This window comes from Syngnathus floridae, chromosome 1, assembly GCF_059516105.1.
Source record: "Syngnathus floridae isolate MCC-2025c chromosome 1, RoL_Sflo_1.0, whole genome shotgun sequence".
NCBI lineage: Eukaryota > Metazoa > Chordata > Actinopteri > Syngnathiformes > Syngnathidae > Syngnathus > Syngnathus floridae.
Genome location: NC_142413.1, coordinates 19430949 through 19452368, shown reverse-complemented (window position 1 = coordinate 19452368; position 21420 = coordinate 19430949). Strand labels below are relative to the sequence as shown.

The 21420-nt window shown below is 41.5% G+C and overlaps 4 protein-coding genes across 8 annotated transcripts in view; 1 reads left to right on the top strand and 3 right to left on the bottom strand.

Annotated features, from left to right (window-relative positions):
- The first annotated feature begins 176 nt into the window (after nt 1–176).
- Nucleotides 177–1975, top strand: LOC148404462 (putative UDP-sugar transporter protein SLC35A4). Its single transcript, XM_088383033.1, has one exon. The coding sequence runs from the start codon at nt 180–182 to the stop codon at nt 1137–1139; it is 960 nt and encodes a 319-aa protein (XP_088239159.1). The 5' UTR covers nt 177–179; the 3' UTR covers nt 1140–1975.
- LOC148404461 (uncharacterized) lies at nt 1265–7361 on the bottom strand. Its single transcript, XM_088396430.1, is given in 13 exon segments — nt 1265–1510; nt 2137–2304; nt 2521–2652; nt 2757–2878; nt 3714–3846; nt 5215–5274; nt 5347–5558; nt 5634–5770; nt 6231–6363; nt 6505–6614; nt 6879–6961; nt 7029–7103; nt 7312–7361. Coding segments are annotated over 12 exon segments (1584 nt in total). The 5' UTR covers nt 7077–7103; nt 7312–7361.
- A 1829-nt stretch (nt 7362–9190) lies between these two features.
- On the bottom strand, nt 9191–13242 carry LOC148404460 (H-2 class II histocompatibility antigen gamma chain-like). 2 transcript variants are annotated; one of them, XR_015859845.1, is made up of 9 exons: nt 13049–13242; nt 12073–12239; nt 11216–11310; nt 11021–11077; nt 10858–10944; nt 10713–10782; nt 10468–10496; nt 10293–10436; nt 9191–10072 (listed from the first exon to the last, which is right to left on the bottom strand). XR_015859845.1 is itself a non-coding variant. In XM_088382957.1 (8 exons), exons 1-8 carry the CDS (start codon nt 13126–13128, stop codon nt 10068–10070), a joined length of 765 nt encoding a protein of 254 aa, XP_088239083.1. In that variant the 5' UTR covers nt 13129–13237; the 3' UTR covers nt 9191–10067. The 2 variants fall into 2 exon arrangements, 1 of the variants encoding a protein (XP_088239083.1); XM_088382957.1 differs by having other exon boundaries at nt 10293–10496; nt 13049–13237.
- Nucleotides 13243–13927: 685 nt separating this feature from the next.
- The window catches only part of LOC148404459 (bifunctional heparan sulfate N-deacetylase/N-sulfotransferase 1-like), a 43378-nt gene continuing 35885 nt past the window's right edge, over nt 13928–21420 (bottom strand). For all 4 annotated transcript variants that reach the window (XM_088382926.1, XM_088382916.1, XM_088382908.1 and 1 more), the window contains 11 exons: nt 21187–21341; nt 20884–21069; nt 19492–19620; nt 18675–18857; nt 18317–18413; nt 17891–18014; nt 16816–16990; nt 16516–16686; nt 16275–16384; nt 16015–16117; nt 13928–15614 (listed from right to left, as the gene is read on the bottom strand). In XM_088382926.1, coding sequence (XP_088239052.1) covers nt 15495–15614; nt 16015–16117; nt 16275–16384; nt 16516–16686; nt 16816–16990; nt 17891–18014; nt 18317–18413; nt 18675–18857; nt 19492–19620; nt 20884–21069; nt 21187–21341 — 1553 coding nt within the window. In that variant the 3' untranslated portion in view covers nt 13928–15494. The remainder of the gene's footprint in view (nt 15615–16014; nt 16118–16274; nt 16385–16515; nt 16687–16815; nt 16991–17890; nt 18015–18316; nt 18414–18674; nt 18858–19491; nt 19621–20883; nt 21070–21186; nt 21342–21420) is intronic.

Below are 21420 nucleotides of genomic sequence, written 5' to 3'. Positions count from 1 at the left end.
GCCAAAGCCTGGTGCTAGTTCTTGTTTGCTCAGTGATGGACTGCAATTTTTGCATTTTATTTATGATGTAGGACTTCAATTTGCAGTGTTTGGTCCGTCACGTTTCATGACATTCATTTGGTTGGTTTCCTTAAGTTAACTGCACTGGAATTCATCTATTTAATTTTGTGTTATCAACAATGATTGCAATCCAGAACGAGAAGGTGAGGTACAGGAAGCGGTGGCTGCTGAGGGTACGGTGGGGGGTCCTCTTGTGCGTGATGGTCCTCATCTACGGCACTCATGCGCCGCTCATCGCTCTGAGCAAAGCGGAGGGCCGCATCCCTTTCAACCCTTCCTCATGCGTCGTCATGATCGAGTTGGTCAAGCTGCTCGTGTCTTTCGCCACTCTCATTACGACCGGGGGCGCGTCGACCTTCCTCGCACCTCCCTCCCCATTTCTCGTGGCCCCCTACGCTGCCCCCGCCGCACTCTACGCCCTCAATAACAACCTGGTTGTCCTTATGCAGGCTCACATGGACCCCAGCTCTTTCCAGGTCCTCAGCAACCTCAAAATTGCCACCACCGCTTTGCTCTACTCTCTGTGCTTGGGCAAGAGGCTGCGCTGGGGTCAGTGGGCTAGTCTGGGGCTCCTCATGGCGGCGGGAGTGTGCCATAGCTACACTAGCCTGGACCCAGCAGATGCAGGCGAGACGCAGCAAGAGGTCAGGCTTCATATCACTGCGTGGGGGCTTTTTCTCATGCTGGTGTATTGCTGTGCATCTGGGCTGGCAGCCGTTTATACAGAAAAGGTGCTGAAGGGTCAGAAGCTGCCACTCAGCGTTCAAAATCTCTACCTCTATGTTTTTGGTGTCCTTATCAACGGACTGTCTTCTTTCGCTGCCCTCGCGAGTGACAAGAGCTTTTTAGAAGGGTACTCGTGGACTGTCTGGGCTATCATAGCGGGACAGGCGGCTAACGGCCTTCTGATGTCTGTACTGTTGAAACACGGCAGCGGCATCACTCGGCTGTTCGTCATCTCCTGCTCCATGCTGGTCAACGCTGTGATGTCGTGGGCAGTTTTAGGGCTGCAACTGACTTTCTTCTTCTTGATACCACTCGCCATGGTCACCTTGGCAGCTTTTCTTTACTACACATAGCGGACTCTTCACGAGAAGCTCCAGTCACTGTTTTAATACTCATGCTTTGGTTTTGCATATTTATTTCTTGCATTTTTATTTCTATGTTGTGTGTACGGTTCCTTTTGGAGGTCATTGTGCTCACTTCACTTAGTGAGAGTATCTTTGAACTCCCCCAGAGCTGTGAAAAATAAAAAGAGTTACTACAGTATAGGACGAGTAAGTGTAGAACTAAACTCACCTTTACGCAGTTGTTTGTTGTTGGCATGCAGCTGCTGGTTCTCGGCAGATAGGCAAACAGCATCGTGCACAGCCTCGAGTAGCACGCTTCTGTATCTGGCCTCAGACGTCCTCCTCAGATCTTCGCTCGATTTATAAAACCTCTTGAACACCTTCAGAGACACATGTTCATGAAAGAAAAAAAATAAGGCAGGGTAAACAACATATCTGGGGGTAAAAAAACAAAAAACACACACAAAAAAACCACTGAATTGCAAGCATCAGAAATTTCATGCGAGCTCCGGTGTTTGTAATTAAGGAACAACTCCAGTTACACAAACACAAACAAAGGTCATAGGGCAGGTTGTGCGTTGCCTCATCCCATGGTGCATGGTTCATTTGAATGGCTAATGTGCGGCTCTTAGCCTTTTGGGGGAAGTATAGTACAAAGACGCCTACCAAGAACAGTTTCACAACCAAGTAAATTGAATTAATATACTGTAACAAATTAGAATGTTTTTCTTTTCCGCTGAGGATAAAAATATGTCTGTCTATGACTTTTGCTCTGTTTGTTTTTACCAATGTCATTCCATTGAAATAGACCAATAATATTATGTGAAGTAAAAGTACAGAATACATATTTGGGCTTTGCATGGAAGGGTAAATTGCGAGGGTAAATAGTCAGGGAGACAACAGTCCCCTAAAAAAAAAATACTGATAATCACATATAGTAAAAGAGTGGAGAGACAAAAGATGAATGAAAAAGTTAACATTTATATCCTGCAACGGCTGGACCCACCTGCAGGCTCTCTTCCCTTAGACGTTGCACTTCACTTTGATGCTTGTGACGCTGCAACAGCAGGTCCTTGCGGGCCTGCTCCGCTTCCGCTCGCAGGGCCTCCATCTGCAGCATCAGAACCCGTCTCTCATTGCTCATCACCAGCAGCTCTCTCTGCACGCCCTCACCCTAAGGATTGATTATTTTTGTCATTTGACATTTACGCTCTATTATTAATGTGTGTTTATAGTTTTCTTCACATTTCCACGAAATTACACATTGATGCCCCCCCCCCCCCCCCACACACACACACACACACACAATGAATCAGCTCAAGTGACTCAGCATCCTCTCCAAAGAAAGATAACACGCTGAATAATACAGTATGAAACATATACAGCTTACTGGAAGCTGCTCCCTCGTCAAATCTCTCTGTATTTTCTCCACCTCCTGCAGAATTAATCTCCCGCTGAGCTCTTTCAGTTGCCTCCTACGCTCGTGTGCGTGGCAGTCTTCTAACTGATACTCATCATTTAACTTAAAAAAAGCAGAAAGGGGGGGCAGGGCTTTAGTGAGAGTGTCTTGTGCATACAGAAAGCCTTCAAATGATTAAAAGGCACAAGGGAGATGAAGCGAGTTACTTGTAGACAGAGGTCACATTTTTCTGCAGGAATATTCTTAATCGGTTCCTTTCTGAGAGGCTCCATCAACTCCAGGATCCTTGTTATGCTCTCCTGGACTTTCTCCAGGCTCCCTGTGCCTTCTGCATATATGAGAAGCAGAACATACAGTCACTGGTCAAATCACCTGTGCAATCAAGTAACGTTCAAGAAAAGGGCATATCAAAAGATCTGCTTTAAAGAAAATGATAACGCTTAATTTTTTAGATTCCTGGAAGTATCTGGATTCTTTTGTGTGCTAAACAGATTTATTGTGGAACTTGTTCAGATTTTTTGTGTAAATAAAACTATTTGGAATCCAAACACAGGCAAAAACAAAAAGTGAAATGTGAACTGTGGATTGTCTTGTAGGCATTGAACTTGATTATTAGTTGTATGGGACTTACATAAACCACACTAATGGTTTTCTGTAGAAATCAGTGCTGTCCTTTACATTCAGATATTTCTAGTAGGAGTTTGCAATGATGTACTACAACTGTACTGAAGACGCCTTTATAATGTTGACGTATATATTATAAGATTGGTAACAAGATACTCAATATAATGCAGTCGTGTAAACAAAAACAGATAAGGTCTACACGCTCCAGTTCAGATGCCAGGTTTTTGTAATATAATAAATGAGAACAAGATAAAAAATAATAATAATCCATTAATAATTTGCAGATTCGGATGAGATGGTGAGACTTGCTTGAGGCAGTTGAGGAGAAAACCTTCTTCAAACATAGAAATCACGCTTTCTACTAATGTAGCAAAGAGGGGGGTGACAAAAACATATGGGCAGCGTTTATAAATAACATTATATAAATAACATTATAGTACTGAAAATTATAATCATATAAGTGGACTTTGTGAACAGCTCTTATATTGGAGCTTTTGGAAATCTGCAGATGTGTTGATTTGTGAAAGTCTCCTGTTTACCTCTTACATGTGCCTCCATTTCCTGCCTTAAGTCTTCCTGCAAGGTTTTCACGGTGTCTGAAGTATTTTCGGGATGGATGTTGTGACTTCCAGATAAGTGACTGTCCATTTGGATCTTTTGGAGGCCACACAGCTGCCAAAGAAACAGAATATTTATTGTCAGGGCTATTTTCAGGAGTGATACTTAAGTTACATTTTATTCTTTTAGATTTTGTATTTGTACATTTTAGTATTCACTTGACTTATTACGTGCAATTTCTTCATTTGAAAACAGCCACTGCACTTACATTGCAAGGTTATGACAGTTAACGAAAACTAATGAAATAAGATAAAATTGGGAAGAAAAAAAAACTATTTTGTTAACAAAATGAAAAATATATGCCAAGTGTATCACATAGCTATATTACATGTCATTTAGAACCCTCTATTTATTGAGTATGATGTTTTTTCTCCTCAAAAGCCGGACGTATTTGAACAGACTCATGTATGTCTCAGATAATACTTCAGAGGGCAGGAATCTGCCATCAGATGGCTTTCTAGTGACCTTGCAAGACGGCTCTAACTGGGTAAAGAGAAATAACTGATTTTGAAGCGTTACTTTGTCAAAATTTTAAGAGGGAGGTAAAAAAAAAAAAAATGTTTATTCAGATACTATTAAATGCACACTGGGAAGGTGCATCGTAAAAATACTTAATATTAATCACAAGTATTTGAGTAAAACCGTGTTCGAAAGCGGTGTATGTAATTTGAAACAGTAGGTCATAATTCTGGATTATTATTTTATTAATTATTAACTAAGTCTTGATTTTCCAACTACACTCTTAAAATATGTAAGCAAAAAATAAGCCATTGTGCACAAATGATAGAGAAAGTTGTCAATTCTGGCTATGTTCAAGCCCATGCTTTTACTAGTAGTAATTAGTCATAGACAGACCTAACCCAACAAGCGAGATTATTGAAAGATTTCAGGCCTTCCGCTATGCAAAATAAAAAGTTTGTGACCCACAAAATAATGAAGAAAAAAAAAAAAAAAGCTGAAATATTCCTTTTCTCTATTGCCAAATCCTTCGGTGGAGTTCTCAAGGTTGCTGTTTGCAGTTGTATTATTGATTCAAAGTGGGTAAAGTTATTTGTGATGTTTGGAAATACAAAAATATTAAGCTTGTTACGCCCGCGACCCCCGTGGGGACTAAGCGGTTCAGAAAATGGATGGATGGATGAAATCAAGATTTTTAAGCATCGTAACCATCATGTGTGGAAGTTGATTTTCCCCTCAATTGTTCTGTCTTTTTGTTCAAAAGGACCAATAAAGTCTCCGTTTTCAAACAATCAGATCTTTTCTTTAACTATTTCATGCGTCTGGTTTTATCGGGTTAACTGCAGGAGTACTTTGGCCAGCCTTAGTGTAAAGGAGGAAAGGTCACAGTGACACTACAGCCTTGCTCAAGTCACCCATGTAAATATTAGGAGGCTAAGTCTAACCGATGTGTAAGGATCAAACCTTAAGTTTAATCCTTTGTGATTCTTCCCTTTTCTTCTCCCACGACTGCTCTTTCACAATCTGTTGAATGGACCACACACTTATGAATTCAATATGTTTGACACATATTTCACTGTTGATGTTATAAATGACCTGCAGGCTTTGGATGAGCTCAGCAAGCCTGCCGATGTTATACGTCCCATTAGCCGAATCTGACATCATCACATGTCTCAGCCCCATAATATGACCCCGGATCTCTTGCTCCGTTTTCTTTGGACTCCAGCAAAATTGGGAAGGCCTCGTTACTAAACGCTTCACTCTTTGGGCCAAAGCTAAAGCAGATGGCGTCTCGTCATCCAAATTGCCTGTAATGAGGAAGAGTAAGACTCGCGCTCTGAGCAAAGGTTAGATTGGCGGAGGGGAGAGGCAGAGCAAAGCACCTTGAGGTTGGATAAAGTAGATGAGCGCCGTCCTGCTATTTCCTGTGAGAGCGTCGCTTAGGAGGATGTGCAAGAGTGCATCGGTTTTGGCGGCCTCACGTGGGAGTTGATCCATAACCTTCAGCAGTGGGCTGATGCTGGAGACATGACATGGCATGAAATGCCATAAATGTTTTCAAATTTGGTATGGGATTTAATAACCATTTTATGGACATTTTCAAATGCTGTCACTGCTGGCAACACCCTGAGCTAGTCGCCAGTCAATCGCAAAACACAGAACCTAACTTACTAAGTTACGAAATGTGGCACCAAATTACTTGTTCACGGTGATTGCGGGCATTGTTGGGTATAAGTGTAAAAAGTGAAGTGGCACGCTTAGGAATGTTTTGCATTTTGGGTGACTATTAATTTTATTTTTAGAAAATGGCATGTCTTGTTTAGTGTATTCACATTGTGTATCAGTGCCTGGACCCAGACAAGATTGGCTCATTTCCATATCTTATTAAACACCAAAGCCAAATTGCAGCTATACTTCTTACTTTGTGGCAAACATATAAGGATAAATACTATGTAAAATTGGACATGTTGTCAACAGACCCCATGAGGTCCGTCTCGTTGGCTCTTCCCACCAGACCAAACACCCGCAGTCTGCTGCGACAGAGTTGAAAGGCCACTTCCTCGTTTTGGAGTTTCCACTCCACTGTAACTGTGAAAAGCCAACTACATCTGCAGAACATAAAAGTAGTTGATTTTAAAAATAATAATAATAAAAAAAACACAAAATGAATAAATGTGAGTCTTTTAGGTGTTCCAGTTATTTCCAAGTTGTGTAACGCCGTGCCAGACACAGCCTGAGTTTATTTGTCTTAACTTGATGAAATGGACTCTTCTTTGGCCTTTTGTGCTTCCCTGCATGTTTTATAGAGCGAGTAGGCTTCCTCTGCAGAACCTACGCACGCCTCCGCCAAACCTCTGATAACACTAAGCAAAGAACAAAAGTCAATTTCTCGATGTAATAAAAGCTCAATACATGTTTCTGTGTTAGTACTGGAATTACGCAACTTTTATTGAGCCAATTAAGAAACATTATCGACACAAAATATAAGCGGCCATTTATAGGCTAAATTTTGGCTAGGTGGACATTCTTTGCAGTAAGCAAATGATATGTTAAGAGATCTTTGATCATTTTCCACGACACTGCTGATGATCACTGTGGCACATTGCCTGGGACTCAGTGACACTTACCCTCCGAGGACCGGATGAAGGACAAGTTCGAGAGTTTGTGTGTCAGGGTTCAGGAGGTCCTCCACACTGCCATCCAGGTGAAACTGTGCAAAAAAACTCAACTTGTTGGCAACGTTCTCTCTATCATGGTGTCACGCAATAAAAACAAACCTGAAGGTAAGACACGGAGACAATCAGCTCCTCTTTCACAGATGACATCACACGACTCAATACATTTTTTAACACCTGAGAAAATCACAAGGTGGGTAACAAGATGCTGTGACCAAATAGCAGTTTCCTTCCCGTTATTGAGATAAGGCATACATTTACATTAAAAATATCTTACGACAAGCACACTCAAAAAAAAAAAAAAAAAAATAGTATGTCAATTTACTCACAATCCTGTCATGTAAAATCTGGGCCTGTTTAAATAGTTAGAACATGATATACGTACATCTCTGTCATCTGATGGAAAAGCATTTTGTTGTGCTACCTATCACTACACGTGCTTGCATAGAGAGTTAAAAAAAAAAAAGACCATTTACAGTACATAAATGACCATTTTCAAACCAATTATATGAAACTTGTTAGTCAAATTTGGTGTGATGGCAACATTCCCTTTAGAGGAAAGTCAAAGTAATGTTTCAAAACTATGAGACCTGTTGAACGATGACATCATCAATTAGAGTGCCGATGTTCTCCATTGAAGCGCCGCCTATGAGCAGTGACCCACTGTAACCTCCACACGTGCAATCAGTGAGTGGCTGTAGGAGCTCACCGTGGAAACCCTGTCAGACACATATAAGTGTTTGTCTCTCGGTGTTGTGACTCACACTGAACAGACTTCTTGTTACCTGCATGTTTTCCACAGCCACAGCTTGGTCGAATGACAAGCGCCATAGTTGCTGTTTGGAGAAACATTGAGGTGGCGCAAGCTCATAAGAGGCAAATATTGTGAGATGGTGACCTTCAGAGTACCTCATCTTTTGACATGCAGTCCAAACTTTTTCCATCCTTTTTAATGAGCGCGCACTCTGTACCTTTTGAGAGGAGAGACATTATGCACATATAAAAATCTAACTGCATACATCCACTTTTTATTGTTTGTTCTTATAGCGAGCATTTGTTATGCTCTGTGTTGCGTTGACTTTGTTTTGATTAGGTAGAGTTTTGTTTCATCATGTTTTCCCTGTATCATTTCTTCATGTTTTGTCTCGTTTGGTTGTTGTCTCTACCTGTGCTCATCAGCCCCGTGTTAACCAACTCACTCACTCCAGCCACTCACCTTGTCCAGGTGGTGTCACTCGTTTCGACACTTTGCTTATACTGTAGTTTCTTTCTATCTTTGTCAGTTCATTGTTTCTGTTGCTGTAGTCGTCAGTCACATTTCCCCCCAAAATGTCTATAGATGTTGTTGTTGTTTTTTTTTAAATAGATGCTAATTCGAGATTACTCCTGTTTCCCAGTACTGGTGGAGCTAGTGGTAATTTTTCTCCACAGTTCAAGAATTTAGGGGGTTAATAATACATTTTTATTATTATTTGTGCTGTGCTGAGTTTTAAACTCAGAACCTTAGAAGTGTAAGGCAGGTGCATGAATCACTATTTCACCATACTGCAGCAAATTTAATGCGCTTCCAATATTGTAGGGTTACATTGTGAGAACATGCCTTACCTGGTATTGGATTTAGTACAATTCCTACCTTCACTCCTTCACCATTCCCCATTATCACCTGTAGAAGAAATATAGGTCACTGGAGAGTTAACAGGAAAAAAAAATCAGCTATTTTTCAACAAAAGAATGAGTACTCACAGGGTGTTTTATGCCCATGGAGGCCATGTTCCGCTTATGTTTGCAGCTTCGCTAGCAGATATGGATTATATTACACTCTGCTAAATTATTAAGGGCACAGAATCTACTTTCACTCAAGGTGTACAATTACTAAGATATAAAATAAAAGTTGAATTTAATAAAAGACTGAGTAAGTTACAGGCAATTCAGCCATCATGGGTAAAGTGTACAGTAATTTGCTTTAAATAAGTGGAAAAGGTGGTGGTAAAAGTAGAGGACAATTCTGCTTGTACATCATTTGTGTCTTGTTTCAAAACTACAATGTATAGTTGGTTTATCTCTAGCTAGCTGTCAATGTCATGGCTTAAAGAAATAAAAAGTGGCAACTAAAATGGGTTCATTTCACACCCCAGGTAAGTCTTACATTAACAGTGTCAGTGCAGGCTATTTAAAGAGACCACTGTACAAAAGGTGAAGTGCTGTACAATAGATATTATTGTTCCAAAGGTTTGTAGGCTAACAAATTAAATAAACAACTTGAATTCCAAAATGTTAAATTCTTTATTGATTTTAGTGTTGGCATTCACATTGATGAAGGCTTTTGTATTTTAGAATATTTAACCAACCAGAATTTTTTTTTTTTTTTTGCATTGAGTCCTGGCCAAGAGGCAGCATAGTTCAGCAAAGAAACAAAGATGTAGCTATTTCCACACGTAGTATTTTTAAGAATTTCAATTCAGCCATCATTGAAAACATGTCACCCTTGGTGACGAAAAGTTACAAACATGGACGGAAAATTGCTCCTTCTTTTATGTTGAGCAAAGATGTCATTATTTACAGCGTGGAAAGATTGCTGAGCACTTAGACAATTTGTTCAATTGAGAGTTGGAATTCAAAGCTTGGGATAGTGTAACACCAGAGTTATCTGCTCCCAGCACTATTCAGGCTTATAAATGTACAACAAAACACGTGACTTTAGTGTTCACGTGATCCACAAATAGCATCTGTCTGGCTTGAAGGATTTGTCTGCTTTGCTGAGTTGGAGATATGATTTCAGGAAAGGGGTTGATTAAAATTCTGACTACAAAGTGCAAATTCTTGACATTTTTTGAGTAAATTCAGTAGTTGTAGCATGTGCTAAGCAAGCTCCATGTCCGTCCCAATGAAAGAGGAACATTAGTCCTTTGTTTAACCGGAGAGTTTTGTCACCTTATGTGGTGAAAGTGGAGGGGGGAGATTGTTGTCCTAATGAAACCAACCATGGGGGACATCAGATGAAAATGGCGTGGAGAACCCCAAATAGCTCTATGCCTAACAAGCAATTACATATGTATTCCCACTACAGCTAGTTTCATTACAGTATATGAAGTGATGTGTCGGATGAAGATGAAGAAATAAGCAGCTCTTGCCTTCCCTTTTTCAACCTGTAAAAGGGGGGAAGAAAACATTATACAGTCTATATTAAAATATTATATTATGTTGAAAAGTATCAATGTAGTACATGTGTTAATTACACTATACAAGGTCTTTAATCATGGGATAATCATCATCATTAGCTAAAGTGAGCAGGATAAAAAAGATCTCTTTCAACTGATCACATTTCTCACATTGATTTACGTGTCCTAAAATAATCATCTACAGTACCTGTCTCGCATTTGGGGCGGCCTTTTGTGGAGGTGCCCGCGATGGCGGCACCACTGTCAACATCCACGCACCAGCAAACGCTGATGGCGTGCCAGCACTGAACGGCTTCATAGCGACCCTTCAAGTCACACACAGGACGGAACGAATCCAGTTGGCTGCTTTTAACCTCTGCACGCATTTGACATTTGGTCTTTGTGGAGGATCCTAAATGGAAGATAAAAAAACAACAATGCTAAAATATAAAGTTTGTCTGTTGATTAGAATGCAGACAGGGCATTTTGACGTCGGACTGTGCCCAGATGCACACTGTTTGAGGACTTTTGGCCTTTGCTCGACTATTCTTGAAGACATTCGACTGCTAAATCCTCACATGCTGGAGTGAAGATTCTTTGCAGAGAAAGTTGGAGTAGTGTTGCTCACCTGTAGGAGTTGGAGGCTTCTGTTGGGACATGTGGAAAATGATCCAGTTGCGCAACCAAGATTCAAAGCTCTACAAAAAAAATCAGTCAGTGGATAAACTATTTGTGCACGTTTGCAGTCTCTTTTTTGAACACGGCTGATTCACCTTCCAGTTACTCTGATTCAGCTGTTTCTTCAGGCTCTTCAGGTTACCCAGCACAGTGTAATTGAATTTGGGCATCTCAAAGTTCTCCTAAAATGATTACCTCATTTTCTTAGTTCAAATTAGAACGTGGGGGTGGATGGATTAAATCCTGAGTGCATATTACCTCCATGAGACCAATCATCTCATCCACGCCAATGGATTCAATCTTCTTCTCTTCCTGCTGTAAAGACAGGAAAGGATTGTTCTAACATTAGTCAATTTCAATAGTACTGTAGGTTACAACATAGTACGCCTCAATTTTGGAGCTTTTATTCCTTTCTATTATATTGGATTTCAGAGAGGGAGGGGTAGACCTTACTTTCACAGGTGCCTTGGTCGCCATTGAGTCTAGATCTGCAAATGCCTGCATCTGTGGGAAGTGGTTCATTGGCTGGCGCAACTTGAATGGGGCAACTGTCGGGACAAGTTTGAAACTGAGCGCAACTTGAATGGGGCAACTGTCGGGACAAGTTTGAAACTGATATTTTGACCTAAGAATGTTGTTGCAATCAAATCCAGTTAAGTAATTAGGGTTGGGAAACGTAAGTCAAATTGGATCTAGATTTATGTCTCGATGTCCATATACAAATTCCTTTACAAAAGTGATAAATAAACAGCTTGAAGCACGTGCGGCTTCCCACCCGCCCCAGCCATCTGCCGAATTGCGAAAAAGTACCAGTACAAAAAACGAGTGGTATCAATTCAGGTTTGTTGTTCAGGTAGACCATGCAAACCACATAAATCTGATTCCCAACTGGTGTGCTATTTTTGGCCAACTCATTTGAAGTTATTTCTCTAATACAAATGATTTATAAATAATTTATCTACAAATAATTTATCTATTCATGTTAGTGAGGTATAATAGAGGCATAACAAACGCTATTCTGCAAGATTGTAGAGGCTAAAATCAAACTGTGCATCCAATTTTTATGACCTCTTTTGAGGGCGGTGTTATGCAGTGACAACTTATCTAATATGGAATATGCGCTTTGGCTCAAAAAGAGTGGACAACTCTTGATATAAATAAACTAAACTTAGGCGGCATGGTGGAGTAGCGGTTTGCTTGTGTCGTTTTTTTTTTGTAGGTACTTAGGCTTCCTCCAACATTCCACAAACATGCTAAATGTGAATGTTTGTTTGTATATATGTGCCCTGCAATGTGCTTCCATATTTGACCTTGAGCTGCATGTAGCTGCCTGTTGAGCCCGGCAAAGTCCTTCTGCAGCGTATGGATCTGCTGCTTTTGGCCAAACACCATGATGGCCACAAACACCTGGCTGGCCACCAACAGACATGCCAGTATCGTCAGACTTGCCACCTTCAGGGCGTAGCCAGTGGAGCGCCTGAGTGGGGGCGAAGGAGAAGAAAAGATTAAATACCTGTGTGACTTCAACTGGAGCTACTTCAGCATAAAAACAAAACAAAAAACTGTATAGCTACTGTACAATAACTTCACTATCATGAACAGTACTTTTCAAATTTGTTGTTTTAAATCAACTATTGTTTAATTGAACTCAATTAAGCATATTTTATGTTATTGGTTAATTAGAAATACAATGTATTTCATTTCTAATATTGGGCTTTTAATAATCTATGCTAACATATAGTAAATCTGTACGTAATAGATTTGTAGGTCATATTTACAAAAACAAGAACAAAAGGTTACGCTGTGCCCCCCATCTCGGGAAATCCCGATAAATATTGTTTACTTTTATTTGCTATTTGGATATTAAAATGCCCAGTCATTATTTTTTTTCCCAATAATGATGATCATAAATGCCAATATAATCGCCAACATGGACCGTAGCAAAATCTTAAAATATAACGCAATTTATTTCAAACACTAATTAAGCTGTTTTTATCATCTAAAAAAGTTTCTTAACATTATTATAACATTTTGCCTTTTTTTCAAGTTACTTGTGAAATAAAAACTGAAAGTATGAAACCCACCTACGCAGTTACAAAGAACACATTGCTCCTGAAAATTAACGAAAAGTAATTAAAAGTAAATTATCTTCAGTTATAAATGCAGACAAAACAAACTAAGTAAGGGCAAACAATATCAATGACTGAAATGAAAAATGAACAGATTTCATCTTTAAAAGCGAAATGGGCTTTATGGAGGAGAAATGGAACAGGTACCAGTACTCACCCTCTGTATCTTGCCCCACCAACCAGCGGTTCAGCACTGCCTGTCCTTTGCATCGGAGCATTTTCACCAGTCTTCTCCATTTGGCTTTGTTGCGCTGCAAGTTTCTTCCTGTTACACTACTGCACCCACAATGCATCTACAACAAAGCTTTCCTGTAAAAATACCTCCCATGATAAGGTAATAGGAGGCAGACAGGTCGATATGGGGCAAAAAAAATGAAGTAGGCGGCCTTAGTAATAGCAAAGCTGTAATTGGTCTTGATGGTAGAGACTGGAAATCCCCAAAGTTTACTAGCCCCTCTATTCATCTCAGCCGAATTTGTTGTAAAAATGAATACTAACAGCACATGGATGAAAAAGCACGTTTTCATGACTAGCAAGTTATTTGGGAATGTAAGGCCTGAATTTTTGTGATTTCATTAAATGTTGGTTTTATTTCCTTATTTGCAGTTCGGCAAATAAATATGTGTGTACTTCCTGTGTTATCAGCATTTTATCATGACAATCTCGACAAAAACAAAAAATACGTGTTCCGATAACCACTTTTAGGTCCGGATGCTAGATTTTTGAAATCCTACATTAAAGCTTTATTTAAAACTTCATATAGTATGCACTTTCTGCGACTTATATCTTTATTATACTGTATACAGTACAATCTTAAAGTTTAGCTGTCAAAGAATGTCACTTTTTTCTTTTTTTTAAACTGTCTTCCTCTCTTCAAAGAATTAGGGGAAGGGGGCAAGCTTTAGTGTTAAGAGGAAGGAATGGGCCTTTCTCTCTCAGCACTTTTTTCCAGCTCCACGCAATCTAATACTAAAAGTGAATTCCACAACAATAAGACAGAAGTGAAAGAGTGCAGCAGGGGGGAAAAACATCCCTATTGTGAAAAATACAGTGGTGTTTTATTTGCAAATTAAAAAGCACCGACAATATTAGTTACACTGTAAAAATTATTGACAACAATTACAAATCTTTATCATACAGTCCAGGATATTATTAGTACCATCATCGCTGTTATGTGTTATCACGTTAATACTTTTTATGGAGACAACAGTTGGCAGTGAGAGGACACTGGAGGAAACAATTGCGTTGAATTTCCCTACAGCACTGACGTTGCACACCAATGGAGGGCCAAACACATTCAAATAATTTAGGTCGACCAAAGGGGAGCCAGCTATGTACATTTACAGTCAAGAAACAGAAACGACTGCTGTGTGCATTTTTTTTTTCTTACGTCAGAACCTTGTACAAAACTATTGCAGTAAGAGCAGCTTTTTGTTTTCTGTTTTTGACATCTAGTTGCAATGATAACACCTTCAAACCCCAAAACAAAACATTTATGTCGGGTGCGGTGCCGCTGGGCCTATTGTGAGAAGGTTTGCCTTGACAACTTGACACATTTTCCAAGGAGACATCTTTTTACACTCTGTCGCGGACTAATTTATAACATGAAATAGAAGAAATTAAAAGAAAAGCGTGGGAAAGCTTGTTCTTTACACTGAGTCTCTGACAGAGAGCTAGCTTATGATCTTCACAGACTGGACTTGTTAACCAAATGCTCGTGTGCTATATCCAGTTAGACGTATGTTGAGTACCGTTAAATATTGTGCTTTCGACATAAGTCCATCACTCCCCGCTTCGCCCATTCAGTGGTCAAGTGACGGCACGCAGCAGTTTGACGCCTCTGCATTCGGCCTGAAGAAGGAATCTGTTGTTTCGTTTCGGTACATTCTACAAGTATCACGACTACAGAACAATGTCTGAGCAAATCAAAACAAAATAAAACAAAAAAAATAAAAAAAATAAACATTTAAATGGTAATAGTCCATGGAGATTATGTCCTGGCATTTGTGAATGAAATTCCAAGATTCTAGCAAGGCCTATCAAAAAAGGCTACAACATGCAGCCAGATGTCCAAACGTCCTTATGTTTCAAAAGGCATTTACAACAAATGTGTTTTTTGTCCTTCAGCGTAAAGTTCTGTGCTTTACACAGCAGCACGTTGGCGCTGGGTTCCAGAACTGAAACGGTGAAGACTGAACCTGAAACTCAGCCTTCGCACACGGCACATTGTTGCTCTTTTCTTTCCAGTTCATGCGTGGGACAGACGGTTCGACCACGGTGGGAGACGGGGGTGAGCGAGCAAGAGAGGTATCTCCTCATCATCCCACTTCCTCCTCAGGATTTTGAGGTCCTGATTTGTCATACTGAAAGGTTCATGGGAGCTCAGAGAGACGAGCGCTCCATTTGTGAATCCTCTTGCTCACCAGCCCATTTGTGTACTACACTTCATGGACCATCACAGAATGTTGTTACGTTTTGACTTCCAGCTGGACATCCCATCATCACTTCATTATCAAGTAACGTTCTCCTTGAAAGCGTGTGGTGGTGGCGGCACAGAGGCGTGTCGAACGTGCTGGACTACTATGCTCTCCCTGGTTGGGCTGCTACCTGGTGTGGACCATCTCCTCTCTGAGCCAGCTGGGGAGCGGTTGGCCCATTCTGTACAGCAACTTTGACAGCTCAATGTTACGATCCCTGTAGTAATCCGTGAGGAACGTCAACGACTGAAAGAGACGGGGATAGTAGATACGTAAATAAATGAAATGGGACTCTGCCTAAATCTGGAAGACATTTTGAACATTCTATAACCAATGTCATGTTTGGCTGCGCTAATACATTGTGGAGTCTACTATGGATTATGAATGGGTGCATTAAAGTAGCCTGAAGAATCGGGTGCGGGGGGGGGCTATCATGGGGGGGTTGTGACTGCTCAGGTGATGTTTACCGTATTTTCCGCACCATAAGGCGCACTTGAAAGCCTTTAATTTTCTAAAAAAAAACGAATAATAAGGTGCGCCTTTTGTGTGGACCGAATTCCAAAATCTGTAAAGTTGTTTTGCGAGAGACTTAATACACTGGCATAATATGTAGATCCGATGAACCACTCAATTAAAATGGTCATACCTCGGGATCCATGTCAGGATACCGGCGTCCTTTACTCTTCCCCAGACACTTTGTCTTCCCACCCTCTAGCAGCTGGCACCAGTATCCCTTTTTGGGATCAAATCTGCATCAGACAAAAAACACATCATGTATTACATTCAAGCATGAATATGGCCTCCAGCTTGAAGACAATAAATGGCGGCAATTGATCAGCATTCCAAAAAAGGGTTGGATTCTGTCTTTGAGGTTCCACAGAGGAGCTCAAGCAGGTGCATACTCACGTTAGAATCTTGTGGTAGTTGATGACGTTAGTTAAGCCTAGGAACTTTTGGATTTTATCCATAACGGAGGCGGGCTCAGTTTTCAGCATCTCCCCATCCAAGACCAACAGCTGGAGAAGATGACGCAAACATTTTAGAGGAGAAAAGTCATTTCTTTAAGCGCACCATCATGATGCTTAAAAAAGGAGGGGAAAAAAGGGGACGGGTTCTTTTCACTCTGGCTGCCTGACTCAATACATACCTGGCTGGAATGGTAGTAGTTGAGCCAGCGCTCCAGGTGATTAGCGTACCGGCCTGGTACCAAACATCGATTCTGGAGGACCCGGAGATTGGCCGGACTGTCGGGGCCGGCAGTGATGACATTATGAAATGAGTATTTCAATGCAACCGGATCATCGTGGGCTCTTTGGTGCTGTGAAATGTATCGTTTCATTAGAAGTTGGGCAAAGATGCCACAATGTTTGTCATAGAAGCAAAAGCTGCTCAGGTGTTGAAATGTGCACTGGGTCTAATGAGGCGCGGGCTCTTCGGGATTACCCACCTGGTACCAAGAGTACGCTCTGTCGGCTGGGTTGATGAGGATGGCGATGATTTTGGCTTTGGGCAGGAGCGCTGCGGCCCTCTGAGCAGTCACGTCAGAATCAAAGTAGTTGGCACTCTTCTCAAAGTAGTAGTCAGAGCTAGCATTGGAGGGCAGGGGGAAGTACTCCATATACCTGACAGCACACAAACACTCTGACTTAATGGCGGTCACAGTTGGTCAGGTGCAATTTGCTTTCCGTGGATATGGCTGCAGTTGTTCTCTGCACACACGGTTTGACGCCCACACGAAGCATCACGATGCAGAGGGAAAGGCTTTCCAAATCCTGAATTCTCTGACGCTGTTCTCATTCAACCTTTTGAAATTCTGCTTGCATGTGTGGCTACGGGCAGATCATATCAATATCAATTAGCTTGACGGTATCGTTCATTAATGAGTGTGTTTGTTGTGATCGCCGCTGGTATGAATTTACATTTCTAATGCACCGTTTGCAGAAAAATTCCCCAATGAATATTAGTCTGTTGCTTTAGATTATCTTCACAGTGAAATTTAAACATTTACTCTGAATTGCCGACGTGCTGTCTTCCAAATTACGTTGTACTGAATGATTTTGGTTGCAATCAAATTATCCTGCTTGGTGGCATAATACATTTGATGTGACTAGGCTGTGGAATGTCTGTTCTTATGTTCAAAAGAACATATTTAAAGATAGCCAAAACAATGGCTGACGATAGGGGGAACTGGCAATGACAGAGTTAAAAAGAAGTTGCTGACAAATGACAAGATTCTTTTGAAATGCATCCGAAGTGTGCGTGTAACTGCAGCAATGACACTTGTAACATCTTCCGCCTCCTTAGCTAAATTTAGCTCGTCTCCGACTTATCAAGCTTGCCTCGAAGTCGGGATAAGTCATTTAATCAAAGCTCCTTGGAACCAAGATGCCACAAGTACGACTACTTCACTATTACATGGGGGTTTGGCGCCATCTTGTGGCATTTCAGAAAGCGCACAAAACAGCAAATAAGTAGGCGAACAATCTATGACTTTGAATTGTGGCCTAAGTGTGCTTTCTTACCAATCAATGCCTCTGTGATAGTTGTGACCATTGAAGAACTGGATCTCTTCAAAAGTCTCCTTGCTGGGGTAGTTACTGGTCAGGTCGGGGTGCATGCTAAGGAACAGGTAGAGCGCTGTTGTGCCTGAGAGGCCAGAGAGAGACAGAATGCAGTTGACAGCAGGGAGGGGGGAAAAAAAAGAGCAAGAAAAGAGGATTAAGCAAGGACAAATCCAATTACTTTGTACCTCGTACAGTGAAGACTGACACTCGTGTCGTGGAAACTGCATAACTGAGCAAAAAATCCTTAATAACAAACTAGTGCCCATTGAAGAAACAATATCTAATTCCCCGAGAGTTATTCCGGTGCTTTTAGGGCTAACTACTAGATGGCACAGCATCAATTTCCCTGCAACCTGCAGGGGGGGATGAAGTACAGTTTCTCACCTGTCTTCTGAGGCCCAATGACAAGTAGCTTGGGGAAGCGGTCACAAGTTTTTTCCTTGGACCAGATGTCTTTATGCCTTTTGTCTTCACATGGATCCTATAACAATAAAACACAATAGGACGCATAAATAAATAAAAAAGAAAATAAAGTCAAATAACAATAATGAAATGGAATTGAATATGTAAAAGCTGCATTCCAATCAACTACCAAATTGTTTTTGACGGAATGTAACCAATTTAAAACAAAACCGCCTACAAATATCATTTGAGTTGGTCTGCTAAAGCATAAGTGAAAGTCAAAAGTGGCTTTATAAAGACACAATTAGAAAACAATCTCAAATTAGTATTGTGTCCTTACCTGCCAGAGTGGATCTCTCTCAGATGGGAACAGGCTGAAGTATTTTTGGGCCAGCTGCATTGGCGGGAGGGTCTGCATTTTTAGATTTGTCCAGGTCTTGACAAACATCATTAGGCTTTTAAAGGTGTACAGGCCAAGACGGTCATTTCCGTAGTTGGACAAATGGGTCATGAAGATGCTGATCTATTGGGAGAGAAGCTGCTGTCAGAACTGAAGCTTAAACAGCACGATGAAGAACAATTGTTGAGGATTGAAAGGAACGGCCAAAGTGACAAAACACTTGGACTCTAATAAAAGGATGATACAATGGAAAAAGTGATGATCTTTTACCAGCTCTGACACTAAAGTAGATTTTAAAACACAATATTCAATATTCAACACGATCGCCACATAATACTTTGCTTGGGGATAAAATGAAATCAATTGTGGTCAGAGAGCCCCCAATATTGGACGAGACACCACAAGGACACAGACTGGAATTAATTTTCAGCATGACGTATGGCTGGAGAACGCCAAACAGCTGGGACGTGATGGAGACAGTAAAACATCAAATATGCAGCTGCTACTGGAACTTGTAGTACTAGCAGTTAATATTTGCGTGATTGGGGAAAGATAACCAGTATGCATGGTTGTGTGGAACAGGGAGGAATACGGGTAACATTTGGAATAAAGCAACAAAGATCTCAAAGCAAAGCACAAAGAGATGGCGCTGCATGACTCATCGACGAGTCATCGGTCTGCCCCTGACTTAAATTCAGATGAACATCAGCAGTTATCTGAGCTATATGTATCAGACAAAGGCTGCGTTTGGACTTACTGGGTTCAGCAGAACCGTGAGGAAGAGTTCTCCTCCGTTGATGATTTTGTCCAGCTCATTGGGGCTGCCTGGGTAGTCTTTATAGAAGATGGTGTGTGTGAAAAGACCGCACGTCTGCCTGGGCAGCACCTGTGAGAACACACACATAGAGTCAACAAACCAAAAAGCGGAAATGAAATAATAACCACACATGCACATACCAAATGCTAAAAACACACATCGTCAGCCCTCCGCTGAGACGAGGAGCCGTGCAGCGCACACTCCTGGCACTTAGCCCATATATTGTTTGCTCCCAGTAACGTCCATATTATGCAGCTCATCTAGCCAAAGCAAACCGCTTATTCGCGTCCACGTCTATATGGAAATTGATGGGATTGCGTTTACACTTTGAAGTGTCTGGGGAACTGAATATCAATCATCGCTAAGCGGGGGAGACGAGTACATTCAGACTATGTCAAGGACGGGGAGGACAGTGCAGAGACCACACAGACCCGCTGAATGCCAAGACTACAAAGAAACTGGACTGAGGCTGCACAGTTTTCCATCAGCTATGAAAGTCATCCGGGGAGAGAAGTCGATAAGATTATTTTTTTGTTCCTTTTGAGCCAATTTATTCCGCTCAAATTCTTCTTTGGAAATTTTATACAGCAGACCCCCCCCCCCCCCCCCACGCACCCAACACGCACACGCACGCGCGCGCACACACACACACACACACACACACACACACACACACACACACACACACACACACACACACACACACACACACACACACACACACACACACACACACACACACACACACACACACACACACACACACACACACACACACACACACACACACACACACACACACACACACACACACACACACACACACACACACACACACACACACACACACACACACACACACACACACAGAGTTGCGGTTTGGCATTCACAAATACAACAATTCGCAGATGTATACTTCAATCCCAACTATTTGTGTTTTTTGTAATATGACAAACACAACAAAAGTCTTTTTGTTTTCTAGAATTTTATGGCAAAAAGCCATTTTTGGGGTGTATATTGTGTATCTGCATAATTACCTGTAAGCCGCTTCACATGTTGCATGTCATTTGGACTGTTGCAGTCCCTATCTTGCACGAATAGTGTACGTGTGTATGTGCCTGTGTGTGTGTGTGTGTGTGTGTGGTGTGTGTGTGTGTGTGGGGGGGGCACTGTATTCAGCACAAGGACCGAGATAGATATATAATGCAAAATATGAGGAGGTGGTAAAAAAGGATAGTGCATGCCAACAGTGAAGGAGAATATTGATAGATGGTGACACACCAGAGGTAATGACATAATGAGGCCTCATGGATGTCTGAAAAGTGCTCTTACGCTAATGCCGCTGTGAATAAAACCCCGCCGAAAGCGGGCCGGCTTGAGATGCGGGTACTCCTCAGTGCTCGTCACTTTGATGCTCCAAACCTTCTTCCAGGCGTCGTACAATTGCAAGTGGACTGGGTAGACGCCTGAATGGTGCGGTGACACAGCATATCCCATGTTGATAGGGATTCCATGCTCCTGGATGCCAAGGGAACAACAGCAGAGAAAGAGTTCAGGCAGGGTGCAAAAAATAATTTTATCACGATTCCATCAAGGTGTGTACTGCACCCTCCCCTTTTTTTTTCTTCCACTCACCAGGGCAAACTTTTTGTTGAGCAGCATCTGCTCAGCCAGCACAGACTGGTTGTGGAAGAGATGGGGCTGCATGTGGCTCCACATGTGAGGGAACCACCAGAACTCCTTCACATAGGAAAGCAGCAGGTCATCGCCCAGGTCTTCCTCCTCTGATCCTGGATATTCAAAGAGGGAGGAGGCGGGAGGTGGGCGTGCAGGGCGATAGGGGAATTTAAGAAGTGTTTAAAATGCGTT

Coding starts and splice junctions, on each gene's coding strand:
- LOC148404462 (XM_088383033.1), top strand. CDS start 180: ATGATTGCAATCCAGAACGAGAAGGTGAGGTACAGGAAGCGGTGGCTG.
- LOC148404460 (XM_088382957.1), bottom strand. CDS start 13,128: ATGGAGAAGACTGGTGAAAATGCTCCGATGCAAAGGACAGGCAGTGCT. Junction 11,311..12,072: donor GCAGCTACATGCAGCTCAAG/GTCAAATATGGA, acceptor TTGTCCCGACAG/TTGCCCCATTCAAGTTGCGC. Junction 10,945..11,020: donor AGATGATTGGTCTCATGGAG/GTAATATGCACT, acceptor TAATCATTTTAG/GAGAACTTTGAGATGCCCAA.